We start from the raw sequence: 20,892 nt of genomic DNA, 5'->3' as shown, positions 1-20,892 counted from the left end.
AGAGAGTTGTAAATCTGTGGAATTCTCTGCCTCAGAAGGCAGTGGAGGACAATTCTCTGAATGCCTTCAAGAGAGAGCTAGATAGAGCTCTTAAGGATAGCGGAGTCAGGGGGTATGGGGAGAAGGCAGGAACGGGGTACTGATTGAGAATGATTGAATGGTGCTGCTGGCTCGAAGGGCCGAATGGCCTACTCCTGCACCTATTGTCTATTACTCCAAAACCTGCTGAGAATTTCTCAGTATTTTTCTATTGGGTGTTTTGTTTCATTTCATGTCTGCAGGTTTTTTTAATTTTCAGCAAATCTAAGGGCGACTATGGCACATTTTCATTGGGAACCCCAGGTTTAGATATGGGAAGGGCACCATGGATTCACTGAAGGAAACAACATCATGGATTAGAGGTTCATCAATTGATGAGCTGAAAGGGAGATAAAACCGGAGAATTTTGTGTTAGAAATATAAAACAAGAAATCCCATTTTAAGATTGAACAGTCAGGGAAGGCCATTGATTTTGTAGAAAAGGTGAAGAAAGTTTATGGCATATGACAAAGACAATTCTTCTGAAGAAGGGCCTCGACCCGAAACATCACCTAATCCAATGCCGTCTGACCCACTGAGTTACTCCAGCTTTTCGTGTCTATCTTCGGTTTAAACCAGCATCTGCAGTTCCTTCCTGCACAAGCTTCCAAACATTGGCATTTTGATCAGGTTTCCAGCATATGTGGTTTCTTGGGTTTCCACTCCCCCCCACCTCCATGGACACATTATGCCTGCCCATCTATGCAACCATCTGCAGTTTCCCAAGATCACCTCTCTAGCCATCTCAGAATCTAAAAAAGAATCAGAATGGAGGCAGTCAGCCTCAATCCCAAGGGACCACCTAAAATGAAGTGAAGGAAGCTGTCTCCAACATTTGCAGATAATCTCAGCAGGGAGTGACATATAGAAAAAGGATGGTCCTATGAATTAAACACTTACATTTAATTTTCAGAGTATGGGGATAGGAAGTGAAAACATTACTACCTGTAAACTTATTTTAATTCAGTCCATTTTTTCTACCGCAGGAGAACACAGTATTTCAAACATATTGCTTGACTCAGGATTCTTCAAAACTAGATTTGAAAACAATGTCACTCATATTATTGCGTGTTTCAATAAGTCTTCTGCTTTGTGCATTGCTGCAGCGCAATACTATGCTTACATTATATTCCTTTTACAATAAACATCAGAAATCATCATTATTTTCCTGGACAACTATCTGTTAACATGGATATTCGAAAATAACCTGTAACCCATTCATCAAGGGAGATGAAATGGCAGGTGATCAATCAGACAATAGACAATAGGTGCAGGAGTAGGCCATTCAGCCCTTCGAGCCAGCACCGCCATTCAATGCGATCATGGCTGATCACTCTCAATCAGTACCCCGTTCCTGCCTTGTAAATGTATCTGAACAATGGCAAGAGGAGTCATTTATAAAATATTTTTGCATTTTTATGACTGCCTTTTGCTGACCATGTTGTTCTAAACACAGAATTGACTTATTATTTTATTTATTTATTTGTGCAGGTTGTTTAACATTACACCTGGTTCAGCCCAAATCATAAGATTCTGTATACTTTACTTCAGTTTGCAGAATACAAACAATTTGGGGGGGGGGGGGGTGGGGGGGGGGGTGGGGGGGGGGGGGGTGGGGGGTTCCTGCAGCCATTTACCCTGCTGATTCTTCATCACTTCTAAATTTATTACACTTGCTTTTAAGGGTTTATTTTTACTTTAATGAAAAAAATTAATGGTTTTGTAGATTTGTTACATTTTTGGTAGATTTATTCATTAAGATAACTATAAGATTATATTTTTTTAACCTGAGAACAGACGCAGACTTTTAACCTTTAGGCTAGGGTGGATTTAAAGCCAATGGTAAATGTGGGGGTCAGAACACTAATCCAAAATAACAAATAAACTTGCTACTTTTTATTTCCTAGAAAACCTACAAAAGGAACAGTCTGCATCAATGACAGACCTTTAGTTTTGAGCAGCCGACAACCCTGTAATTTCTGCTGAATACTATTCCAGTAATGGGCGGCACGGTAGCGCAGCGGTAGAGTTGCTGCTTTACAGCGAATGCAGCGCCGGAGACTCAGGTTCGATCCTGACTACGGGTGCTGCACTGTAAGGAGTTTGTACGTTCTCCCCGTGACCTGCGTGGGTTTTCTCCGAGATCTTCGGTTTCCTCCCACACTCCAAAGACGTGCAGGTATGTAGGTTAATTGGCTGGGTAAAATGTAAAAATTATATACACCTGCCATAAAATGAAAACAGGCACCTGCATAAATTCCTCCATACACACTCAGAGCTGTAATGACAATGGAGTATATTGGAAATATTACAAAAATACCTTTAATTCGGAAGGACACGAAAACACTAGTTTTGCGACCAGCTATGTAGTTGACCGATAATTTTAATTGGTACTGTTCCCCGATTAACCCTGATCAACAAATATAAAACCTTCATGAAAATGTAAAAATGCTTGAGCAGCAAAGTCAGAAAGCAGGCTACTTAAATATACTCTCAGCAAAGATCATTCTTCCAAAAGGAAACATACAATCAATGCACGTAATTATAAGAAATTCAATGTTCACAAAAATTACAGAAAGTTCAATTATTCCTTCTATCTGTTGCTTTTACACATAGCCAATATTCTCCTCTTAAATCAAAAGATGCCTAATCAATTTCCATTGCACAGAAATAACTCGCTTCTTATTTAATTCCCCAGTAATTATCTATAATGTAGAAATATTTTAGGGGTTGCCTTAGAATATCCAAAGAACAGCAACTAAAATATAATTATTCCAGTTATACAAAACTTGAGCATAAAAGAAAATAAGCAAAGCAATCGCAGAGATGAATCAAACAGCCTACTCTTATTACTTATGTGTGTATATTAACAATATAACAGTATAACAACACTTTATTGTCACTCGGCACAAACACCGAACGAAATTTCAGCAGCCACAAGACACAGCAAAAAAGAAAAGAACACAGGACACCCGACCCCAACACAAACATCCATCACAGTGACTCCAAACACCCCCTCACTGTGATGGAGGCAACAAAACTTCCCCTCTCTTCCCCCCCCCGCACCCACGGACAGGCAATGACAAGAACATACATTTCTCTGTCATTTACAAAACTATACTAATAAGAAAATGCAGTGAAGGATGCGTCATAAAACATTAAGCAATATGCTTAATCAATTATAAACTGCAATGTTGAATGCACTATGTGTTAATAATTGACAAATATAATCTGCGGATTTCTAGATTGGCAAGTCCACTAAACAAAATCAACGTTGGTGATCCTGCTTTACATTATACCAATCGTCAAGAATACCGATATGATAAACATAAACATAATAAACTGCTGGAAGAACTCAACGGGTCAAACAGCGTCTGTGGAGGCAAAAGGTTAAAGTCGACGTTTCGAGTCGAGGGACTGAATCGTGATTTCGCATCAGGACTGAAACGTGATTTCTTCAGCGATCGACACAGCAAAAGGCAAGACATTCATCGATGAACTGCCAGCAGTGTCCATCAAAAGAAAGACCTGTGTCCTTATTTTAAATTCACAAAACTTTTTTTTTGTAATAATGAAATTAACGTAATCATAACTGTTCCAGAAAAGGAGACTAAAACACTAATTGGAAACACGTTGCAATCGCTACTGAGACAGCAGGGGAAAGATTTGTAAAGCCAAGGACCTGGAGCCAAAGGCCTGGTCCATCCAGGAAATACAGCTCAGCGCTGTGCCTGTGAGAAACCAAACTCCGGCATTTCTCCAGCCACAATTATCACGTAGACTCACTTCAGATGTTCCAAGGAATGAATGTTTCTGGGGGACTTCCCCGAGCTCCCACCGACCCAGCTCCTCGAACGGCCAAACATCACTTCTAGACGCTTCTTCCGCGCATACTATTGCGATGTGTTAGAATATGCCAGTGACATTCAAGCCTTCCACCAACATACTGGTTGACTCGGTCTCGGCGATAGCCGCAGCAACGCTCGGCGAGCACTGGCTGCTGGGAGATGGCGTTCCTCTGCTTGGTTGCGCCGACGTCAGTCACGGTCAACCGGCTCTGATAAACTACAAATCCCCAAGTCCTTTGCGATCAACTTGCTGCGACGACTCCTTTCAAAACAGCCTCGCGTTTCCCATAATGTTACGTTTACCGGCAAAACTCTGTCAATAGAACAATAACGGGTCCGGTGAGAATGTTGTAGTTAAAATGCCAAATTTAAATCTAACGGCTGCGCTGATGTGAGTGAGGGAGTGAGCGATGACGTCCAGTGCACGCGACGGCAATGCATAACAACGGCGACGCGCGAGACAACCTACCTTGCTGGTCAATCAAGCGGGAGGGTCGGGAGAGGGAGAGAGGGCGGGACATGAGGCGGGGCGGGACAATTGCTGTCGCGTCATGTGATTGACGTCAAACACAGCCATTCAGAGACATGGTCTGGCGAGAGAGGGCGGGTCGTCTACTCTGTCGTCATGTGCTTGACGTGACCGTCAGCCATTCAGAAGTACGCTGCGGGGAGAGGGGACGGGACAGACTACTGTGTCGTTATCTGATTGACGCGGTTGTTGGCCATTCAGTGTGTCGTCATGTGAGTGACGTGACCGTCAGCCATTCAGGCTGAAGGCCCGGACGGGCGGGACGGGGTGGGGCGGGGTTTGCGCTGCGATTGTCCGTCGATCAAAAGGCGCTGCGGAGGAGGCGGGGGAGGAACGGGGCAGCCAATGAGAAGTGGAAGGGAGGCGGGAGCTTAAGAGCGGGGGAGGGGCGGAGAGCGGCACGGCACGGCACGGCCTAGCGCCGCGACACTGGGGAAGAGAGCGGCGGAGCCACGGGCGTCGGAAAGCCAGGGCCTCTCTCCCCCCCCTCCTCCCTCACCGCGCAAATGTCAGCGCGGCTCCGAGACGCGCCTGCCGCAGTGTTAACCCGCCACCTTGAAGCCTATGACCGCCTCTGTTTACGCTGACCTCGAATCGGTGGAGTCGCTCCTTGATGAGTTGCCCTATATGTTTTACGTGGGATTGTTTTTTGTGAACGTGCTAATCCTCTACTATGCCTTCCTGATGGAGTACATCCTCCTCAACGTGGGAATTGTCTTCCTTCCCGACGACTTCGACCAAGCTTTAGTTGACCTCGGGGTCTTGTCGGATCCGGCATCGATTGCCTATGATACAGACGCCGAACTGGATGTCTTCGATGGCTACTTTGACTAAAATCAATAATAAAACCCCGCACACATACTCACTTCATGATATCAATATTTTTTGCTCAGCACAGAAATGGACAACTACCATGCACCAGATCCGAGTAACAAACCTGGGTTTGCAAGCAAAGCTCTGGGTTGGTGAAGTACAGGATAATTATCTGCCAAACGTTTCTGTGGCTATTGTGGTCTGGTTGTCCTTACTAAAATGTGCCAAGATTGCAAGTAATAATAATATGGATTACGAAATATTCCAGAGCATTTGTCTGTTTAAAAATGATGGTCACCATTGCAAAACAGAACTGCATCTCCAGGATTAATTAAACAGTAGGTATTTGCTCATGGTGTCTGTCGACCTACTAACCCCAGAAAAATCAAATGCAATGGATCGCAAATTGTTCAAAATTGTGATCTTCACAGTTATTTTTGTGAATCGCCATTAAGTATTTTCTTTATTAATATTCCTGAATTGTAAATCTTATTTATTTGCGGTTGTATCGGCACTAATATATTCCTGTTCTTCTAATAAGATGTAAGTCTAAAGGAGTAAACCTTAATGTATTTGTAAAGCGGGTAGGAAATGATAGAATCTTTTCAATTTTATCTGCAAAATTCAATGCGTTTCAGAAAAGTTCATCCTGTCAGGGGACAATGATATTGTCACGAAAGGAACCGGATGTAAAAAAAAGAAATGTGTTTTTTTTTAGCCTTTCTCGGATGGCCCAGGGGTTTTTGCCTTGTATCTGACTATTTCAACTTAACCTGGTTTCTTCCGAATCGTGAGCGAAGAATGTGGTGCTGAATCTGTTTTCCCTGGGAACTGGAGTCAACCTGCAAGTGGGTGGGACTAAACATCTGCAATTCACCCCGCCTATCCACGTTTTAAAACAGACCCGAATGATGATAGCAAGCAGCATGCTGTACTTTTCGACTAAATTGTAGAATAACCGATTTTGGATGGTAGCAACTCAATGATGTGCAGGACTTGTCACTCATTTTGAAGATGGTTAAAAAAAATGGTTCTTCATATCAGTATTTTTTCAGAATGAACCAGCAGGATAAAATTGTTGATAAGTTATTTCTGGACAGTATAACCACAATCGAGTAGCATAAGATCTGTTCTGTTAGACTGAATTCTCAGATTTGTGCTGGCTTTCGTTTTTTTAACGAAGTCATCTTATTATTAATAATGAAAAGTGAAGTTTCAATTGTCTCACTGGAAATAAAATTATTAAATGGAAGAATGAGATGTTCCTCCCCTACTTTTTTTAGAATTCCAACTTCACTCTGCTCTGTACCTGTAATCTCATCAAACTATAACTCTACGATATCTGTAATCATATCCTGACCTACTTATTCTCTAATTTAATAGCTCCATTATTGGCAATCTTGATTTGGCTGCCAAGGCTGATGGTGTAGAATTTCTTCTCTCAAGCTCTCCGTCCCTGTAAGATATATATTTTTAAACCCACTTCTCTGATTTAAGCTTTTAGTCTTGCATCATGTGAAATGTTAAAACCATTTTCCTATGTTAAAGGCACCTTGCAAATAGAAATGTTTATGAAAATTAAATACAACATTTGGTCCACCAACAGCAGGGAACAAAAATAGCAGTCTTTGATTACTCTTGTGGTGGTTACACGACTAAGTAAATTGTTTAAAACCTAAGATTGTTTAAATATTGAAAGAAAAACAGATTTTTAAGCTCCATGTATAATGTATATCAACAAAAATGGAAAATGCTGGAAATACCCATCAGATCAGGCCACATATGTAGGGAGAGAACCAAGTCACTGAGTCTGCTTCCCTTTAGTTTAGTTTATTGTCACGTGTACCGAGGTACAGTGAAAAGCTTTTGCTATGTGCTAACCAGTCAGCAGAAAGACAGCAGAAAGGGAATAACGTTTAGTGGAAGGACATGATAAGGGAATAATGTTTAGTGCAAGGATATGACAAGCGAATAACGTTTAGTGCATTTGTTGGTGATTGTGTTTCATTTTTCGCAGATGTGGCCTAACCTGCTGAGTATTTCCAGCACTTTCTGATTTTATTTTAGATTAATTTCATATGCAGTTTCTTTATCAAGTGTGTGTATTCATCTGTACAACTCGGCTGCTTACTGTAGAGAAAATTGATCTGTTAGTTTACTGTGGGTGTCAGTAAGTATGCACTTATTGATGTCAACAAATAGCTGGAGGTTATTTTTTAATTGGAAATTGGTGCTAGAGTGAACTAAAAATTAATTGTCCACTGAATGAATGCCTACCAATACCTATAAATAAATAATTGTGAAAACTTTTCTTTCACTCGACTGCTTTACATCAAGTCACATCTAAAGTTCAATCCAGCCAAGTAATTCAAGAACTAACAAACAAAAAAGTTATTGACCTGCATTATGATGTGTGACAGCTGCATCTTTTTTCATGTTCTGAATTAACATACATCCTTGAGGATTTTTACTGCAAATAGTTATCTAATTTGTGCATAAAAATGGAATACTTATTTTCACAGATTCATGCATCTAATACTCGTGGCCAAGTCATATGCCATTGTTGGAGGGGACAGTTTCTCCACTAACATTCTGACTGCATAAAGTTTATGTTCATCATTGGCGCAATAGAAGAAAATGATCAGAATAAACTCTCAAATTACTTAGGCCATCTTAATCTGCTTTCCTTAATCAATAATCAGGGGCCTGAAGGGATATGAATAGCTATCACAGAAGTGTGTTTAATAGGTATTATAAAAGACACCTGATCTTGTCAAGATTTTCCTATTGATTTCATTTGATTTTCCATGTTGACATTCCAATTGTTCAAACTATCGATTTCCCTCTCTCCCTATCCCAACTGCACTTCAGATTTAATTATCTTTTCTGCTTATTTCCTCTCTCCTCTGTTTTTACAGAGGATGGACAACACAGCAAAGCAACTCAGCCCAGCCAGTGCTTGCCAGAGAGTTATAACTTACTGCCCAGTCTCAACACATTTCATGGTTGTTTCAAGCAAATTACTATTTGTAGTATGTATTTGATGAAAGGGGCATAAATGCTAGTCGTTTCTCAAGACAAAACTGATGAGTTGAACAGAGTAAATCCCTGTGCTCTGGGCCAACATAAAAAATTAGTTTACTGTCTCTTTTTTATCTCTCTCTTATCTGTCAGTCTTTCCTGTCTCTCAATTTGTCTCTCTGCTTTCTCTTACACTTGGTCAAATGGTTCCTGGGCCCTCTGTTGTTTGGAATCTCTGAGCGGAGATCTTCTGTTATTCCCCAGAGGCTTAGAAATTAATTACAGAGGACTAAGTCAGGGCCCTGCTGCTTGATCTCAACAGGGCCGTCTTGTCTGGCATTGTTATTTTAGAAGGATTAATCAAAGTGGAGCAAATATGTCTTGCTCGGGGAAGCAAACTGCAAGTTTAAAAAGAAAGTGAAATGCCCTTTGCTGATTATTAAGTAGAGTTACAGATCAGGCTTGCCCCTCCCAACATGAAACTCTTAAATTATTCACTGAACCTTTTATCATTCTTTGTTTCAGCATATATTTTAATTTGGCCCCACCCTATCTGGCATAAATCATCTAGGGGCATGAGCAAATTGATATTTGAACCTGTAATGTGAGTGCAGAGGATCTAGAATTGTTATACAGTTGACAATTCCATTGTTATACAGTTGACAATTCCAATAGGTAGAAAGTACAGATGCAGTATATTATACATGAACCAAAAGAGCATTTTTTAATGCATTAAAATGATCAGAACTAAAATAGTCGTGGAGGAAGACTAGCTTTTGACTAGTATGGATAGTTCATGAGCAGCCTTATTGTTGAGTACATTATTATTTGTAAGCAATAACAGAAAATGTCTAGTACTTTTTAAAATCTAGACTGTAAACTGTTAATACAAATTGTCCGATTTCCAGCAATGATTAAAAAATGTGGGACAATGTATGTTATAACAACTTTACACTTCAGTTATATTATTTCTTGACCTTTTTATGAGATGGAATATTCAGCTGTCATTCTTCTAATTGAAGACAAGCTATTCTGACTCCTTGATTGCCACAGTGAAACTAGCAACTATCTAGAGACAACTAATATTTCTTTCAGCTTTTTTTATTCCCATCTGGGAAAATAATGGGAACCACTGGGCTATTTTGTGCCTTGAAGGAGAACAAAAACTTAGCTTTATACTTTAATTTGGTGATGAGGGGCTAATGTCTCAGAGGAAAAATTGTTAATTTTGTTATTAGGTGTGATTAATTATTGCTTTGATCCTGTTTTATTGTACAGATGAAATGTGTGGAAATTCGTGGATTTGTTCAACAAACCATTTTGTTGCAGTTTTAAACCTGATAATGTGACTAATAGAGCTACACACCTTAAAGATTCAACTGCACAACTGTGTTTTAAATCATCATGGATCACAAGTAAAATTGGCACAAGAAGAAATTAACTGGTTCATTAGTCCTTGAATAAAAAATGTAAGAGCCTGAGATAGTCTCTGAGGGAAGGGATGAACAATACAGGGTTGGAAGTGATGTAAGAAGAACCTGTGAAGTAATCTAACACAATGTCCCTATCTCTTTACTTACATTGTGCCATTCAACAGGATAGAAGAAATGATACTTGGAGATGTTCAACCTCAGGAGAATCACTTTGAATCACACATAGAAGAAACATCCCAAAGGGGCTGTAGATGCTATATGGATTATATAACCATCAGCAATACAATGCAAGAATTCTGTACTGGATATCCATTTTGTGTGCAAGGAACCATAATACTTTTTGCACCGCTGTATCAAAACACTGAACTAAGTTATCATGCATACACTCCATGCAGCTTTAAAAAAATCAGATATATGGGTTGAATGTCACTGAGCTTAGTAAGGATATACATTATTCATGTTTCAGCATATATTTCTTGAGGTTGGAACTTACAGATGGTTCATTAACAGCTCATTTTGAAATATCAATAACTGATCTTGCTACATTAGTATAATTTAAAGAATTAACACTTGTTACCGCCGTTCTTGTGAATAATGTATGGTTTTATCATGGATCTGTTATGTGTGAAATATATCACATGGCATGTGTTTAAATGAAGACGGACTTAATAATTTGCAGTACCTGTTACACCTGTAGCTGGTGCAATAAATTTGTAGTTTCAGTGTTATAGCTGTTGTATTCCACAGCCCATGTAACATAATGTTATTTTATTTTGTAAGTATTACACAATCTGACCAATGAATTTTAATAGGTCACATGAATTTTTTCCTGAACTTTGATTCCCACAGCAGCTGAAATTTCTATTGTAATTGAAAGGATTTGAGCAAAATAAAAACAAATTTCATAATGTTATAGAAGCAGTAGATTATATATTTTAATGCTAATTCTTAAGGATTAATTTGTTTTGGCTGATCAACTATATTGATGGAGTGCTTTTATTTAGATTCTAACCGTTTGAGCAAGGGAGTGGAGTAGTCTTGGGATGAGGGTTGCCAGGCCGCGTTCGAGAAGTTGAAAGGGGATCTGCAAACCGCACCAGCCTTAGGTGCCATAGATGGGGAGAAAGGGTTTTCTCTGGAGGTGGCAGCCAGTGGGGACAGCCTGAGTGCCGTGCTGCTGCAGGAACGGCACGGTAGGCTGCGACCAGTGGTGTACTCCAGGGTGCTCACCGATGTGGAGAGGAGTTTCTCCAATTGCGAGAGGCACCTTTTAGCCACGCATTGGGCTGTGAAGAGGGCTTTAATCTTCACAGGAACCTCTCCAATCACTCTCCTCACCCATCACACACCCACCCAGATGCTTCTGGATGGAAGGATCAAGGATGGGACTGTCATCAGCGCCTGCATCGCGCGCTGGACCCTCCTCCTTTCACTGATGAATCTGAAGATTGAAGGTCTGTGCGAGCCAAAGCTCGCGGCAAATTTAGTGTATCCCGGAACGGCCCATCGGTGTTCCGTGGAGGGGGTCTGGGACGTCGACATAGGTCTACGGGCTGGGATCCATCCCACAGGCCGGGAGATCTATGTGGACGGCTCCAGTACGGTGTCAGCTGGCGAACGACTCACGGGATGTGGAATTTATGACCCCAAGGCAGGCATTGCCTTGGCAATTAAGCTCCCCAGTCTCATGAGCGCGCAGCAGGCCGAGCTGTCCGCAGTGGCGTACGTTGTCACCCACCCAGAGAGGTTCCCAACCCCATACATGATCTGCTCGGACAGTATGTTTACCTGCAATTCGTGTACCGAGTACCTGGCCATCTGGTCCCGTCGCAGATACACTTCCTCAGACGGGAGGCCTTTAACTGTTAAACCCCTGCTAGAGCAGATTTTGGCCGCAGTAGGGGAGAAAGGGGAGGTTTTTATACATAAGGTGAAGGCCCATTCCACCACAGAGTCCCGGTGGGAGGGCAACAAGCAGGAGGACGCCCTGGCTAAGGAGGGCGCCCGCAGTGGCATTTTCTGGGACCCCTATGGGCACAGGCAGATAGCAGCGATCCAGGGTAAGGAGGGTAACGTTGGGACCCCAAAGGTCACATTGCCTCTGGACCTGAGGACCGTCCAAGCTCAGGATCCTGCTTTAAAAGCCGTCCTCAGAGCTGTTAGTGAGGGCGAGCAGGTAGAGGGTCTCTACGGTAAGGCGACCCTCTCCGTAAAAGAAGGCATGCTCTTTCATGCCGAACAGTGGGTTGTGCCACAGCAGCACAGGAGGGAGTTCCTCCAGTTGGCACATGAGGGTCATGGGGCAGGGCACCCCGGACCGGAGGTTACGTGGCAGCGGGTAGAGCAGGCGGGATGGTGGCCGGGGCTTAGGGACGTGGTCCGTGAGTTCTGTGCCAGCTGCCTCGTCTGTGCTGCCAATAACCCAGACCCCCAGAAAAGGAAAGCGCCCATGGGACACGTCTGGAGGGTGGAGGGACCATGGCAGTCGATCCAGATCGACTACATCAGGTCCTTGCCCACCACCCAAGGAGGCTATAAGTACTGCCTCGTCCTCGTTGACGTGTTCACTAAGTGGGTGGAGGCTTTCCCCTGCAAGGCAGCTACGGCACTGGGTACTGCTAAGATCCTGGTCCCGGAGGAGTTCTCACGGTGGGGGCTCCCTCGTTTTGTGGAGTCCGACCAAGGGAGTCATTTCACCGGACAGGTAATGCAGAACACCCTCATGCTCCTGGGCATTGAGGGGAAGTGGCACGTAGCCCACAATCCCCAGTCATCAGGGATTGTGGAGCGCATGAACAGGACCCTGAAAGAAAGGTTGAGGAAGGAGGCTATGGGCTCGCCTCAAAAATGGGCGGAGGTCCTGCCCCTAGTCCTCATGGGGATCAGGGCCAGCCAGTCTAAGAGCACGGGATATTCCCCGTACGAGCTGATGACTGGCAGGGTTATGCGCACTCCCACCCATGTTCTGGCCCCGGTTTTCACGGAGGGTCAGCTCGAAGAGGTTGAGAGGGACAGGTTTGTCCAGAACCTCTTCGAACATCTGAAGCAGGTCCACGGGCAGGCGGCTGGGAACATGGGAAGGCAGCACCTGGGCAACAAGCTGTTGCTGGAGCCGCGCAAGCTGCAGGAGTGGGAGGTAGGAGAACTGGTAATGGTTCGGAACTACGCTAGGGTAGGTAGTTTCGAACCACTCTACATGGGGCCCTACAGTATTATAGATAAAGCCAGCCCCATGGTCTACGCCGTGAAGATGCCCCGGCGGATTAAGTGGTTTCATATCAACCAATGTAAATTGTATAAGCCGGGAGCACAGGGGTCAACCACAGGGGCCAGCCCTGTGAGTGGGGACTCACAGCAAAGGATGAGGCAGGTCACGCAGACAGGCAAGGTTGCCTGCGTGAGGGGGGAGGACATTCTCCAGGAATGGAGGGTCTCGCGTTTTGGGTGGGATTCAGATGAGGAAGAGCCTGATCAGCTCGACCAGGGGCTGGATCCCATTACGGAGGAAGAGGAGTCGGAGGGGGACGACAGTAACGTCCCCGACTCAAGCACCAGGAAGGCGGGGGTAGCGGGCGGAGGCTCACCACCTGTAGGTATAGGCAGGGTGAGGCCGGATGCCGCGGGTATACCCAGCACCAAGGGGGCAGAGCTGGATGAGGAGGGGCCAGGGTCGGCAGCTGCGGGGGGTACCCGAGCTGCGGCACGGCAGGAACCGGTCCTCAGCCAGGCTATCCAGGGGGCAGTGCCTAAGGTGACTCTCCGTAGGTCTAGCAGGGGACCCCAACCTAGAAAGTTTTGGACAGAGGTCAATCACGCCCCGAGGTACCGGAGCCAAGTGAGGAGGAGGGAGCTAACGTTTCAGAGGAGGTTTAGCCCCCACCAGGCAGCGACAGGCTGCGGAGGATCAAAGGTGGGAGACAACGTGGTGCAGCCGCAGGAGATGAACCGCTGCAGCCCTGACAGGGATTAGCTGAGCCGCCCTGGGAAGGCGGCGCTGTATTATATTTTAGATAGATAAGGATTAGGTAATATAGATAAGTTTTGTGGGGATAGTTGTAAATAAAGTTGATGTGTCCAGGATGTGTGGGTGTGGGGTGCAGGCTGGGGGTCAAGAGACCCGCCCGCGTAGGCGTTAACAAAGCCAAGCGCTCCCCAAGAGGCTGGCTATACCATATTTTATCTGTTTTTCTGGAGTGGAAGGAGGCACTCGTATGGTGGATCGTTACCACGGCGATCGGATGTGGGTGGGCCTATCGGGGCCGCACCAAGGACATCATCATTTACGGCTGCTCCGGGGACACGGCTCCCATCGCGACCGATGGGACTGGAAGGAGAGAAGCGGAGGAGACTGCAGTTCACTTCCATGAAGGCCGGTGGCCGGGGTGGCTGTATTCCAGCGCCTCAGGCTTTGCTTATCGGGACACTTCGTTATTGTGCCCGAGAGTCAAGATCATCGCCCAAAAGATCAGCGCCACCGTTGGCAAAATGATCTGCCTGGTATGCACGGGGAAGGTCCCCGCAAGCAGGCGGTGGTGGCTGAGGAAAACGAGCAGGACAATGGCCAACTCCACTGTTGAGTGGGAGAGACTTGACAACGACACTCACAGGACTATTTCTGGGACTAAAGAACAGTTGAGTGTGTGTTGGGACAAATGGTGGGAACCGGATGAGGGGATCTATATGTGTATGTGGGGTTCGAGGTACCGCTGACGTGCGGGTAGGCGAGCAGGACCCAGCCGCAAGCTGCTAGGAGGACGGGCCCCCTCCGCACCGAGTGAACTGTGTTTTGCATTGTCCTTTTTCAAAATTGTATAAAGAATGATTGTGTTGAAGGAATGTAAAAAAATGTATCGTTTTGCTGTTGTGTTGTTTTCATGTCCTACATTAAAGCTGACACCAGTAGGAGGATGGCGGAGGCATCGGCCTGGGACAAGGTGTAGGTGTATATGTCTGACATGAAAATGTACATACATGTAATATAGTTTTGCCCGGGACACGGGCAGTAAAGGTCAGCCTAGAAGATGGGGACTGTACGTTCGCAATGGAACACTAGTTAGTTAAAACCTCAGGGGTCTGGATGTGGAGAATCGGGAAAACATTGCTCAACCACATTATTTAATTGATTCGATAAGCTGGGGTTATGCAAATCAACAGGAGGGACTGTAAGATTTGAGAAGTTTTCCCTCATTCTGCAAGCAACACCTAACCAAAGAGCTGCAGTTTGGACATTTTAAACGGGAGACTGGGGCTGATAGCGGAGAAAGGCTGCGGTCAGTTTACCAAGGGATGTCACAATCCGTGGGTCCTAAGATGGCCCCAGGACCTCGTGACCAACCACAAAAGCAAAAACCTTACAGCCCAGTCTCTAGGTTTCTGCAAAGCCACGGCCAGAACAATGGATGGATATTGGCCATGCAGAAACCTGCGAAACCAGGTCGAAGTCCAGCCACTGGGGCGCTGACATCAGCATACTCACAATGCCCCAAGCCGACCTACACAGTTAATCTCGTTAAGGGGGCACAATAGCCCATAGAAAACTACCTGGTAGGTGATGGAAAACCAGTTAAACCCATCACCTCGCAACGAAATACCAATTAACACCGTCTGGCCATCCCCGGTACCCCCGGACATAAGCGCAGATCAGAGAGAAAACTCAATACATATCTTTTAAACAAAGAGATCCCAAGATCTGGCGGGAGATAGGACGGGTCAGAATAGTATAACTGGCCACGACTTTTGGGTTTTAAACTAGAAGTCAAACGGATGCAGGAGGAAGAAAAGACAGGCAAGAAGAAGCGAAGTGCAAGAGAGAGGAACCGGCACGCAACTCGAGAAGAAATACTGCAAGAAAACCTGCAAGGAACGCAAGAAAAACGGAAGGAAGAAACTCAGGGGACAAGCACGACCCTCACGGAAAGCAGCGGAGAAGCAGCACGAACAGCCAGTAACCCCAGTAATAGCCCCATGGTGAGCATGTACCCCGATCCTGCATATCCTGGACATAGTTTATTGTAGAGGGGTGGTTTGAATAAACGTGGGTGTGTAAAGGAATATGTGTTGGTCAATTTTGCGATGTGTCGTACGTTCCCCATCTTACAGTCGTGTATATGTCTTGTAGAACTGTGCGTTTTATGATTCATAGTCAAAAGTATTCATGTAATTCGGTATGTGTCTTATAGATATGTCTTATAGAACTGTATAAGTATTCATGGACAATAGTCCCAAGAGCTCAATAAAAGCCTTTTCCATTTAAACCCTGGTCTTCAAATCTGGTCTGGTTGAATTTTTCTGCACTATAAACGCTCCTGCATCTAAGTCCAGTGTCTAGAACCGTAAAGGGTGAGTGGGTCGAACCACTCACGGGGAACCAGTGTGCGCGGCCTGGTCAAGGGATCAGAGCAAGGCATGGGGACCTTAGGTCGGGCGAAAGCTCGGCGCAGAAACCCCTTACACTTTGATTGGTTAAGAGAGGCCTGGCTTGTGCATGGGAAGGGCGATGGAGGTTGGTGTTTTGGAAGAAAAGATTGGAGGTTCAGTTGATTTGGGGAGATGGAGCAGGACTCAGTTGGCTGGACTTGCAGGGTTAGGGAATTAGCAGGTCCTGTGGTGGGGGATCCATGTGAAGTGGGAGGAATTTGGAATGCAATATAAGGCCTATCTGGCGGGTGGCCTGCTTCTCTAATTCTTTGTCTGTATACCAGGCGAGGCTGGAAGACTTCATTTGTTCTGTAGCAGCACTCGCCTGCTTCCATACAAATAATTCCTGCCATTCATAATTTGTGCAGGTGCAACTGAATTTTGTAAAAGTGGCATCAAAATATACATTGAATATTATTTTATACAAATGCATTTTTGGATTTCTGCATGTAAAATTGAATTGTTTATATAGAAGACTCCAAACAAAATCTTTGATGAATGTGATTGGGTTTATCACTAAATTCTGAGTCTATCCCAACCGCCTCTAAAGTTGGCTCTGCACACCATTCCTATTTAAGTAATGTTCAACCAATGAATAAAATGTAAATTGGATCGTAAAGCTCCGAATAGTTTTTACAGAGTAAAGGGTGGCACATTAAATCAAGAACAGACTATCAATAATAGAGTAATGCTAAAGATATGCTTAATATTTGTGCATTTTGGATTGCATCAAAGATAAAAGCTACTTAAATATTTAAATTTAGGACAATGGTTTAGAATATTAAAATGTAATTGATTGGCCGGACTATCCAGAAATGACTGGTTACAAATTCATCGATCAAATGATCTTTCAAATTATTTTCAGTTTATTACAAAGGGGGCATGTCACATTGAAATTAATTGATAATTCTGCAAACATTTTCTAGTCTGTTGAAATCAAAAGATGTCGAAATCAGAACATCTGCTACTCTAACTGCCTCGAGAGGCAATGCTGCAACTTCTTCCAATATGTTACATTAACATTGGCCTGTCCCAAAGGAAAGAATTGTAATCTCTCGATCTGTTTGAATATTGCAGTTAACAGACACATCATTTCCCCCACTGAACAAAGTAATTGTTCAGTGGGGGAAATGATGTGTCTGTTAACTGCAATATTCAAACAGATCGAGAGATTACAATTCTTTCCTTTCCCCCCACTGAACAAAGGACGGCACGGTGGCGCAGCGGTAGAGTTGCTGCCTTACAGTGAATGCAGCGCCGGAGACTCGGGTTCAATCCTGACTACGGGCGCCGTCTGTACGGAGTTTGTACGTTCTCCCCGTGACCTGCGTGGGTTTTCTCCGAGATCTTCGGTTTCCTCCCACACTCCAAAGACGTACAGGTTTGTTGGTTAAATGGCTGGGCAAATGTAAAAAATTGCCCCTAGTGGGTGTAGGATAGTGTTAATGTGCGGGGATCGCTGGGCGGTGGGGATCGCTGGGCGGCGCGGACCCGGTGGACCGAAGGGCCTGTTTCTGCGCTGTATCTCTAAATCTAAAACAAAATCTAATGAAAGATTTCAAACAACTCATATTTATGTTGTTATTTTAGCATGTACCTTGCCTTGAGTGGCTTGTAATGACTTGGTGTCGGTTGGTAGAGGTGGGAGGGATTGAGTTGTGATAATGGTGGAGGAAACAAACTCCTTGCCTTTGAAGGAAGAATTAAAGAGTGACCCAATGCAGAATGATGTGAGTGGACTTTACAAAGCAGTTTTTACAAATGCAGAGGCGAGTAGTGGGTAGATGAACAACTGAAGGGAGAGGTGCTGACGGATTTAAAGGCAAACACTAAACATTCGATAGTAATCTATTTTTTTAAATGACAAAAGGTAAATAATTACAATTACTTTACATTCATTACATCTACCAGTCAGAAATAAAACATCCCCTTAATACAATGGCACCAGGCTGTTGATTCGCATTGCGTAACTGAACATACCTCATGATAAAGTTGTGGATAGATTTGGTCCACAAACTCTCCTTCCTTTGGGAACTCTGTCAATTAATTGAATTCACCCTTTTAACAGTCAGAGCAACCCAAGGGGTGTTCATCCATCTGTCTAGCCCGATTTAAACTAATGCAGAATAACCATCTTTCCAGCTCACTGAACCGAATCCTGTTTCCCAGAGTAAAAGTCACTGAACAAATCCCCGGGTAAAAGTAAGCTTTTGTAGTAAACTTACCAACAGGTGTGGGAGGTTTTTTAAAATCTTAAAGTGAAATAAACCAGTTATTTAAGCGCATTATCAACAGTTCAACATTCACATCCTTTGGTATTTCTATTTCTGGGAGTTCATGAGGCTAGCTGATGTTACCCACCATAGTAGAACATGTTAAAAATAGGCCATGTTCAATCGGAGTTAATATTATAATGTAATTTACTCTACTGTGCCATAGCAAACATCTTTAATCCCAATCTTGGATCAATGCTCAGAGATTTTCAATTTATATTTTAGTCATCTCATGGGCTGTCAATCCAAGATTGTCCAAAGTAATTTCATACTGGTGACTGTAAAGAAACACTACTCACCTGCTGATTCTGAATTGAAACCCAACTCTTGGGAAGGGGGGCAGAAGGATGGGAATTGGAGGAAAACTGTTGAATCGTGGCACCAACAAGGGCAGAATGCTTGAAGATTATTTTTGGAATAAAAAATAATAAATCAAGTTTTAAATTAAAGACGCAAAATTGCGTTCCGAGTAAAGTTAAAGTGTAATTAGAATAGTCAAAAGCCATAGCGACATGTTATTTTCTCTATATGCAGTCAAATCTATATGCTGTTGAGCATCTCTGCTTAAGTTTGAATAAATTGTAAGGGTCTGAAGATGGGTCTCGTCCCGAAACGTCACCCATTCCTTCTCTCCAGAGATGCTGCTTGTCCCGCTGAGTTACTCCAGCATTTTGTATCTACCTTCAATTTAAACCAGCATCTGCAGTTCTTTCCTACACATAAATTGTAAGTGTCATGGCTTTGATCTTAGTGTATCCATAATAATTGCTTCTTTTTAGCTTAAGGCAAGCACATAATCCTTTAAAAAATATATATATATATCAGATCAATCAAGTCCTACTTTACAAAGAATACATTTATATACTGGGCAGCCTTCTGTGTTATTTATGGTATTAATTCATATTTTTGCCAAAGGTTTCAAGCCTCTTTCGAAAGCCTTTCAGATGGAACTAACCTACTCAGAGCTGAGAAGTCCATAGGAGACACTGATTTAATTTAATAATTTTTAAAGTTTTTTTTAATGCTGAGAGTTACGGCACGGAAACAAGCCCAGTGGCCCAGTGGCCCACCGAGTCGACACATTAACACTATCCAACACACGCATTAGGGACAATTTGTACACGTATACCAAGCCAATTAACATACAGACCTGTATGTCTTTGGAGTGAGGAAAGAAACCGAACCGACCTTCGCAGTCACGAGGAGAACTCCATACCGACAGCAGCCGCAGTCGGGATCGAACCCTGACACTGCAAGAGTGGTAAGGCAGCATCTCTCCCGCTGCGCCACCGTGCTGCACTTTATGCAACAAAAAATAAGTCTCTAACTTCTGGCAATATATTGCCAATCTTTTCAAATTTACATGCAGACGGCCAAAGCGCAAATTTCTAATTATTTATGTCTTTGTTTATTCTGAGCAGGTAACTTTACTTTGCCGTATGTGAAATTTGGAGAAATGGATCATGTATTTTTTTTACACCTGACCCAATTTTTACTTTCCATCACAAGCAATCGGGTTAACATTTCTTCCCATTTTTTTTCCAAAGCAAGCAGACTATATTATGTGTATGTCTGAATACATGTAAACAAGACATTTTTAAAAACAGCCAGTTGGTTCTTTGAAAACAAGTCAAATCTCTGGGGGAGGCAGACAGAAGGCAGAAGAAAACAAGTTAGAGACAGCTCTGTTTCATTTTGAAGTACCTTTGCTATGTTGGCTCTGAGATACCACCAGTGGACAGAGGCACAAAGTTAACGTTTTAGGCCAATGACCTTTCACCAGAAGTCCGAGATCAAACAATGCAATAAAGGAGGTTTAAATTAAAATGTTGTTCTGAAGATTTACAATGAACTTTGTCTTCCGATGCTTACAGTCCTGAAGGGCTGAAGCATAATGAAGGACTCTCTAATGTAAAGTTTTCTGTAGCTGATTATGTTCCAAAGGCAATGGGAACACCAGAAAAAAAAATACCCATGAACCTGACTTTCTTAAGTTTATTTAAAACAGCAGCAACATTTGAAAGGATCAGTGCAATTTGGGTTTTTTTACACAGCAAAATTGGAAACAAGCATTTCTCTTATCAAAACTATATTCTCCTGCCACATTAATTCTGTGCAAATATATTTACAATACATTTTTATACTTTACATTGATAAATTGTAGAAACTCATTCTGATATTTCACATATATACATTATTTCATGTAATTTAAAAAATAGCTCAATTCTGTACAATAGTGAATGAATTAAAATATTTTGTGTGATTTCACACTTTTTAGGAACAGTTCTACACAAAGAATTGCCCCATTTAAAATTATAAGAAATGCTGAGATATTGATAAGTAGGTGTCTTAATTATGTTACTGCTGTATTCTCTTCTACACTACCATCAAAATAGTGCAGAATATTACTGGAGTCATACAGCCCAGAAACAGTCTCAGCTTTCCCATGCCAAACAAGGTGCCCCATCTACACTAGCCCC

General features: G+C 43.3%; 2 protein-coding genes across 13 annotated transcripts in view; one reads left to right on the top strand and one right to left on the bottom strand.

Moving 5' to 3' along the window:
* Nucleotides 1–4,315, bottom strand: part of clec16a (C-type lectin domain containing 16A) — a 172,602-nt gene extending 168,287 nt beyond the window's left edge. For all 6 annotated transcript variants that reach the window (XM_078418213.1, XM_078418218.1, XM_078418216.1 and 3 more), the window contains exon 1: nucleotides 3,865–4,315. In XM_078418213.1, coding sequence (XP_078274339.1) covers nucleotides 3,865–3,944 — 80 coding nt within the window. In that variant the 5' untranslated portion in view covers nucleotides 3,945–4,315. The remainder of the gene's footprint in view (nucleotides 1–3,864) is intronic.
* Nucleotides 4,316–4,819: 504 nt separating this feature from the next.
* On the top strand, nucleotides 4,820–10,602 carry dexi (Dexi homolog (mouse)). 7 transcript variants are annotated; one of them, XM_078418211.1, is made up of 3 exons: nucleotides 4,820–5,606; nucleotides 6,652–6,726; nucleotides 9,887–10,602. In XM_078418211.1, the coding sequence occupies exon 1, from the start codon at nucleotides 5,020–5,022 to the stop codon at nucleotides 5,287–5,289; it is 270 nt and encodes an 89-aa protein (XP_078274337.1). In that variant the 5' UTR covers nucleotides 4,820–5,019; the 3' UTR covers nucleotides 5,290–5,606; nucleotides 6,652–6,726; nucleotides 9,887–10,602. The 7 variants fall into 7 exon arrangements, 6 of the variants coding, with proteins under 6 accessions (XP_078274337.1, XP_078274335.1, XP_078274338.1 ...); XM_078418209.1 differs by having other exon boundaries at nucleotides 9,568–10,602; XM_078418212.1 differs by lacking the exon at nucleotides 6,652–6,726.
* Nucleotides 10,603–20,892: the final 10,290 nt, after the last annotated feature.

This window comes from Rhinoraja longicauda, chromosome 21 (assembly GCF_053455715.1).
Source record: "Rhinoraja longicauda isolate Sanriku21f chromosome 21, sRhiLon1.1, whole genome shotgun sequence".
NCBI lineage: Eukaryota > Metazoa > Chordata > Chondrichthyes > Rajiformes > Arhynchobatidae > Rhinoraja > Rhinoraja longicauda.
The sequence above is the reverse complement of the archived record's forward strand: the minus strand, read 5'-3'. Positions and strand labels throughout refer to the sequence as shown.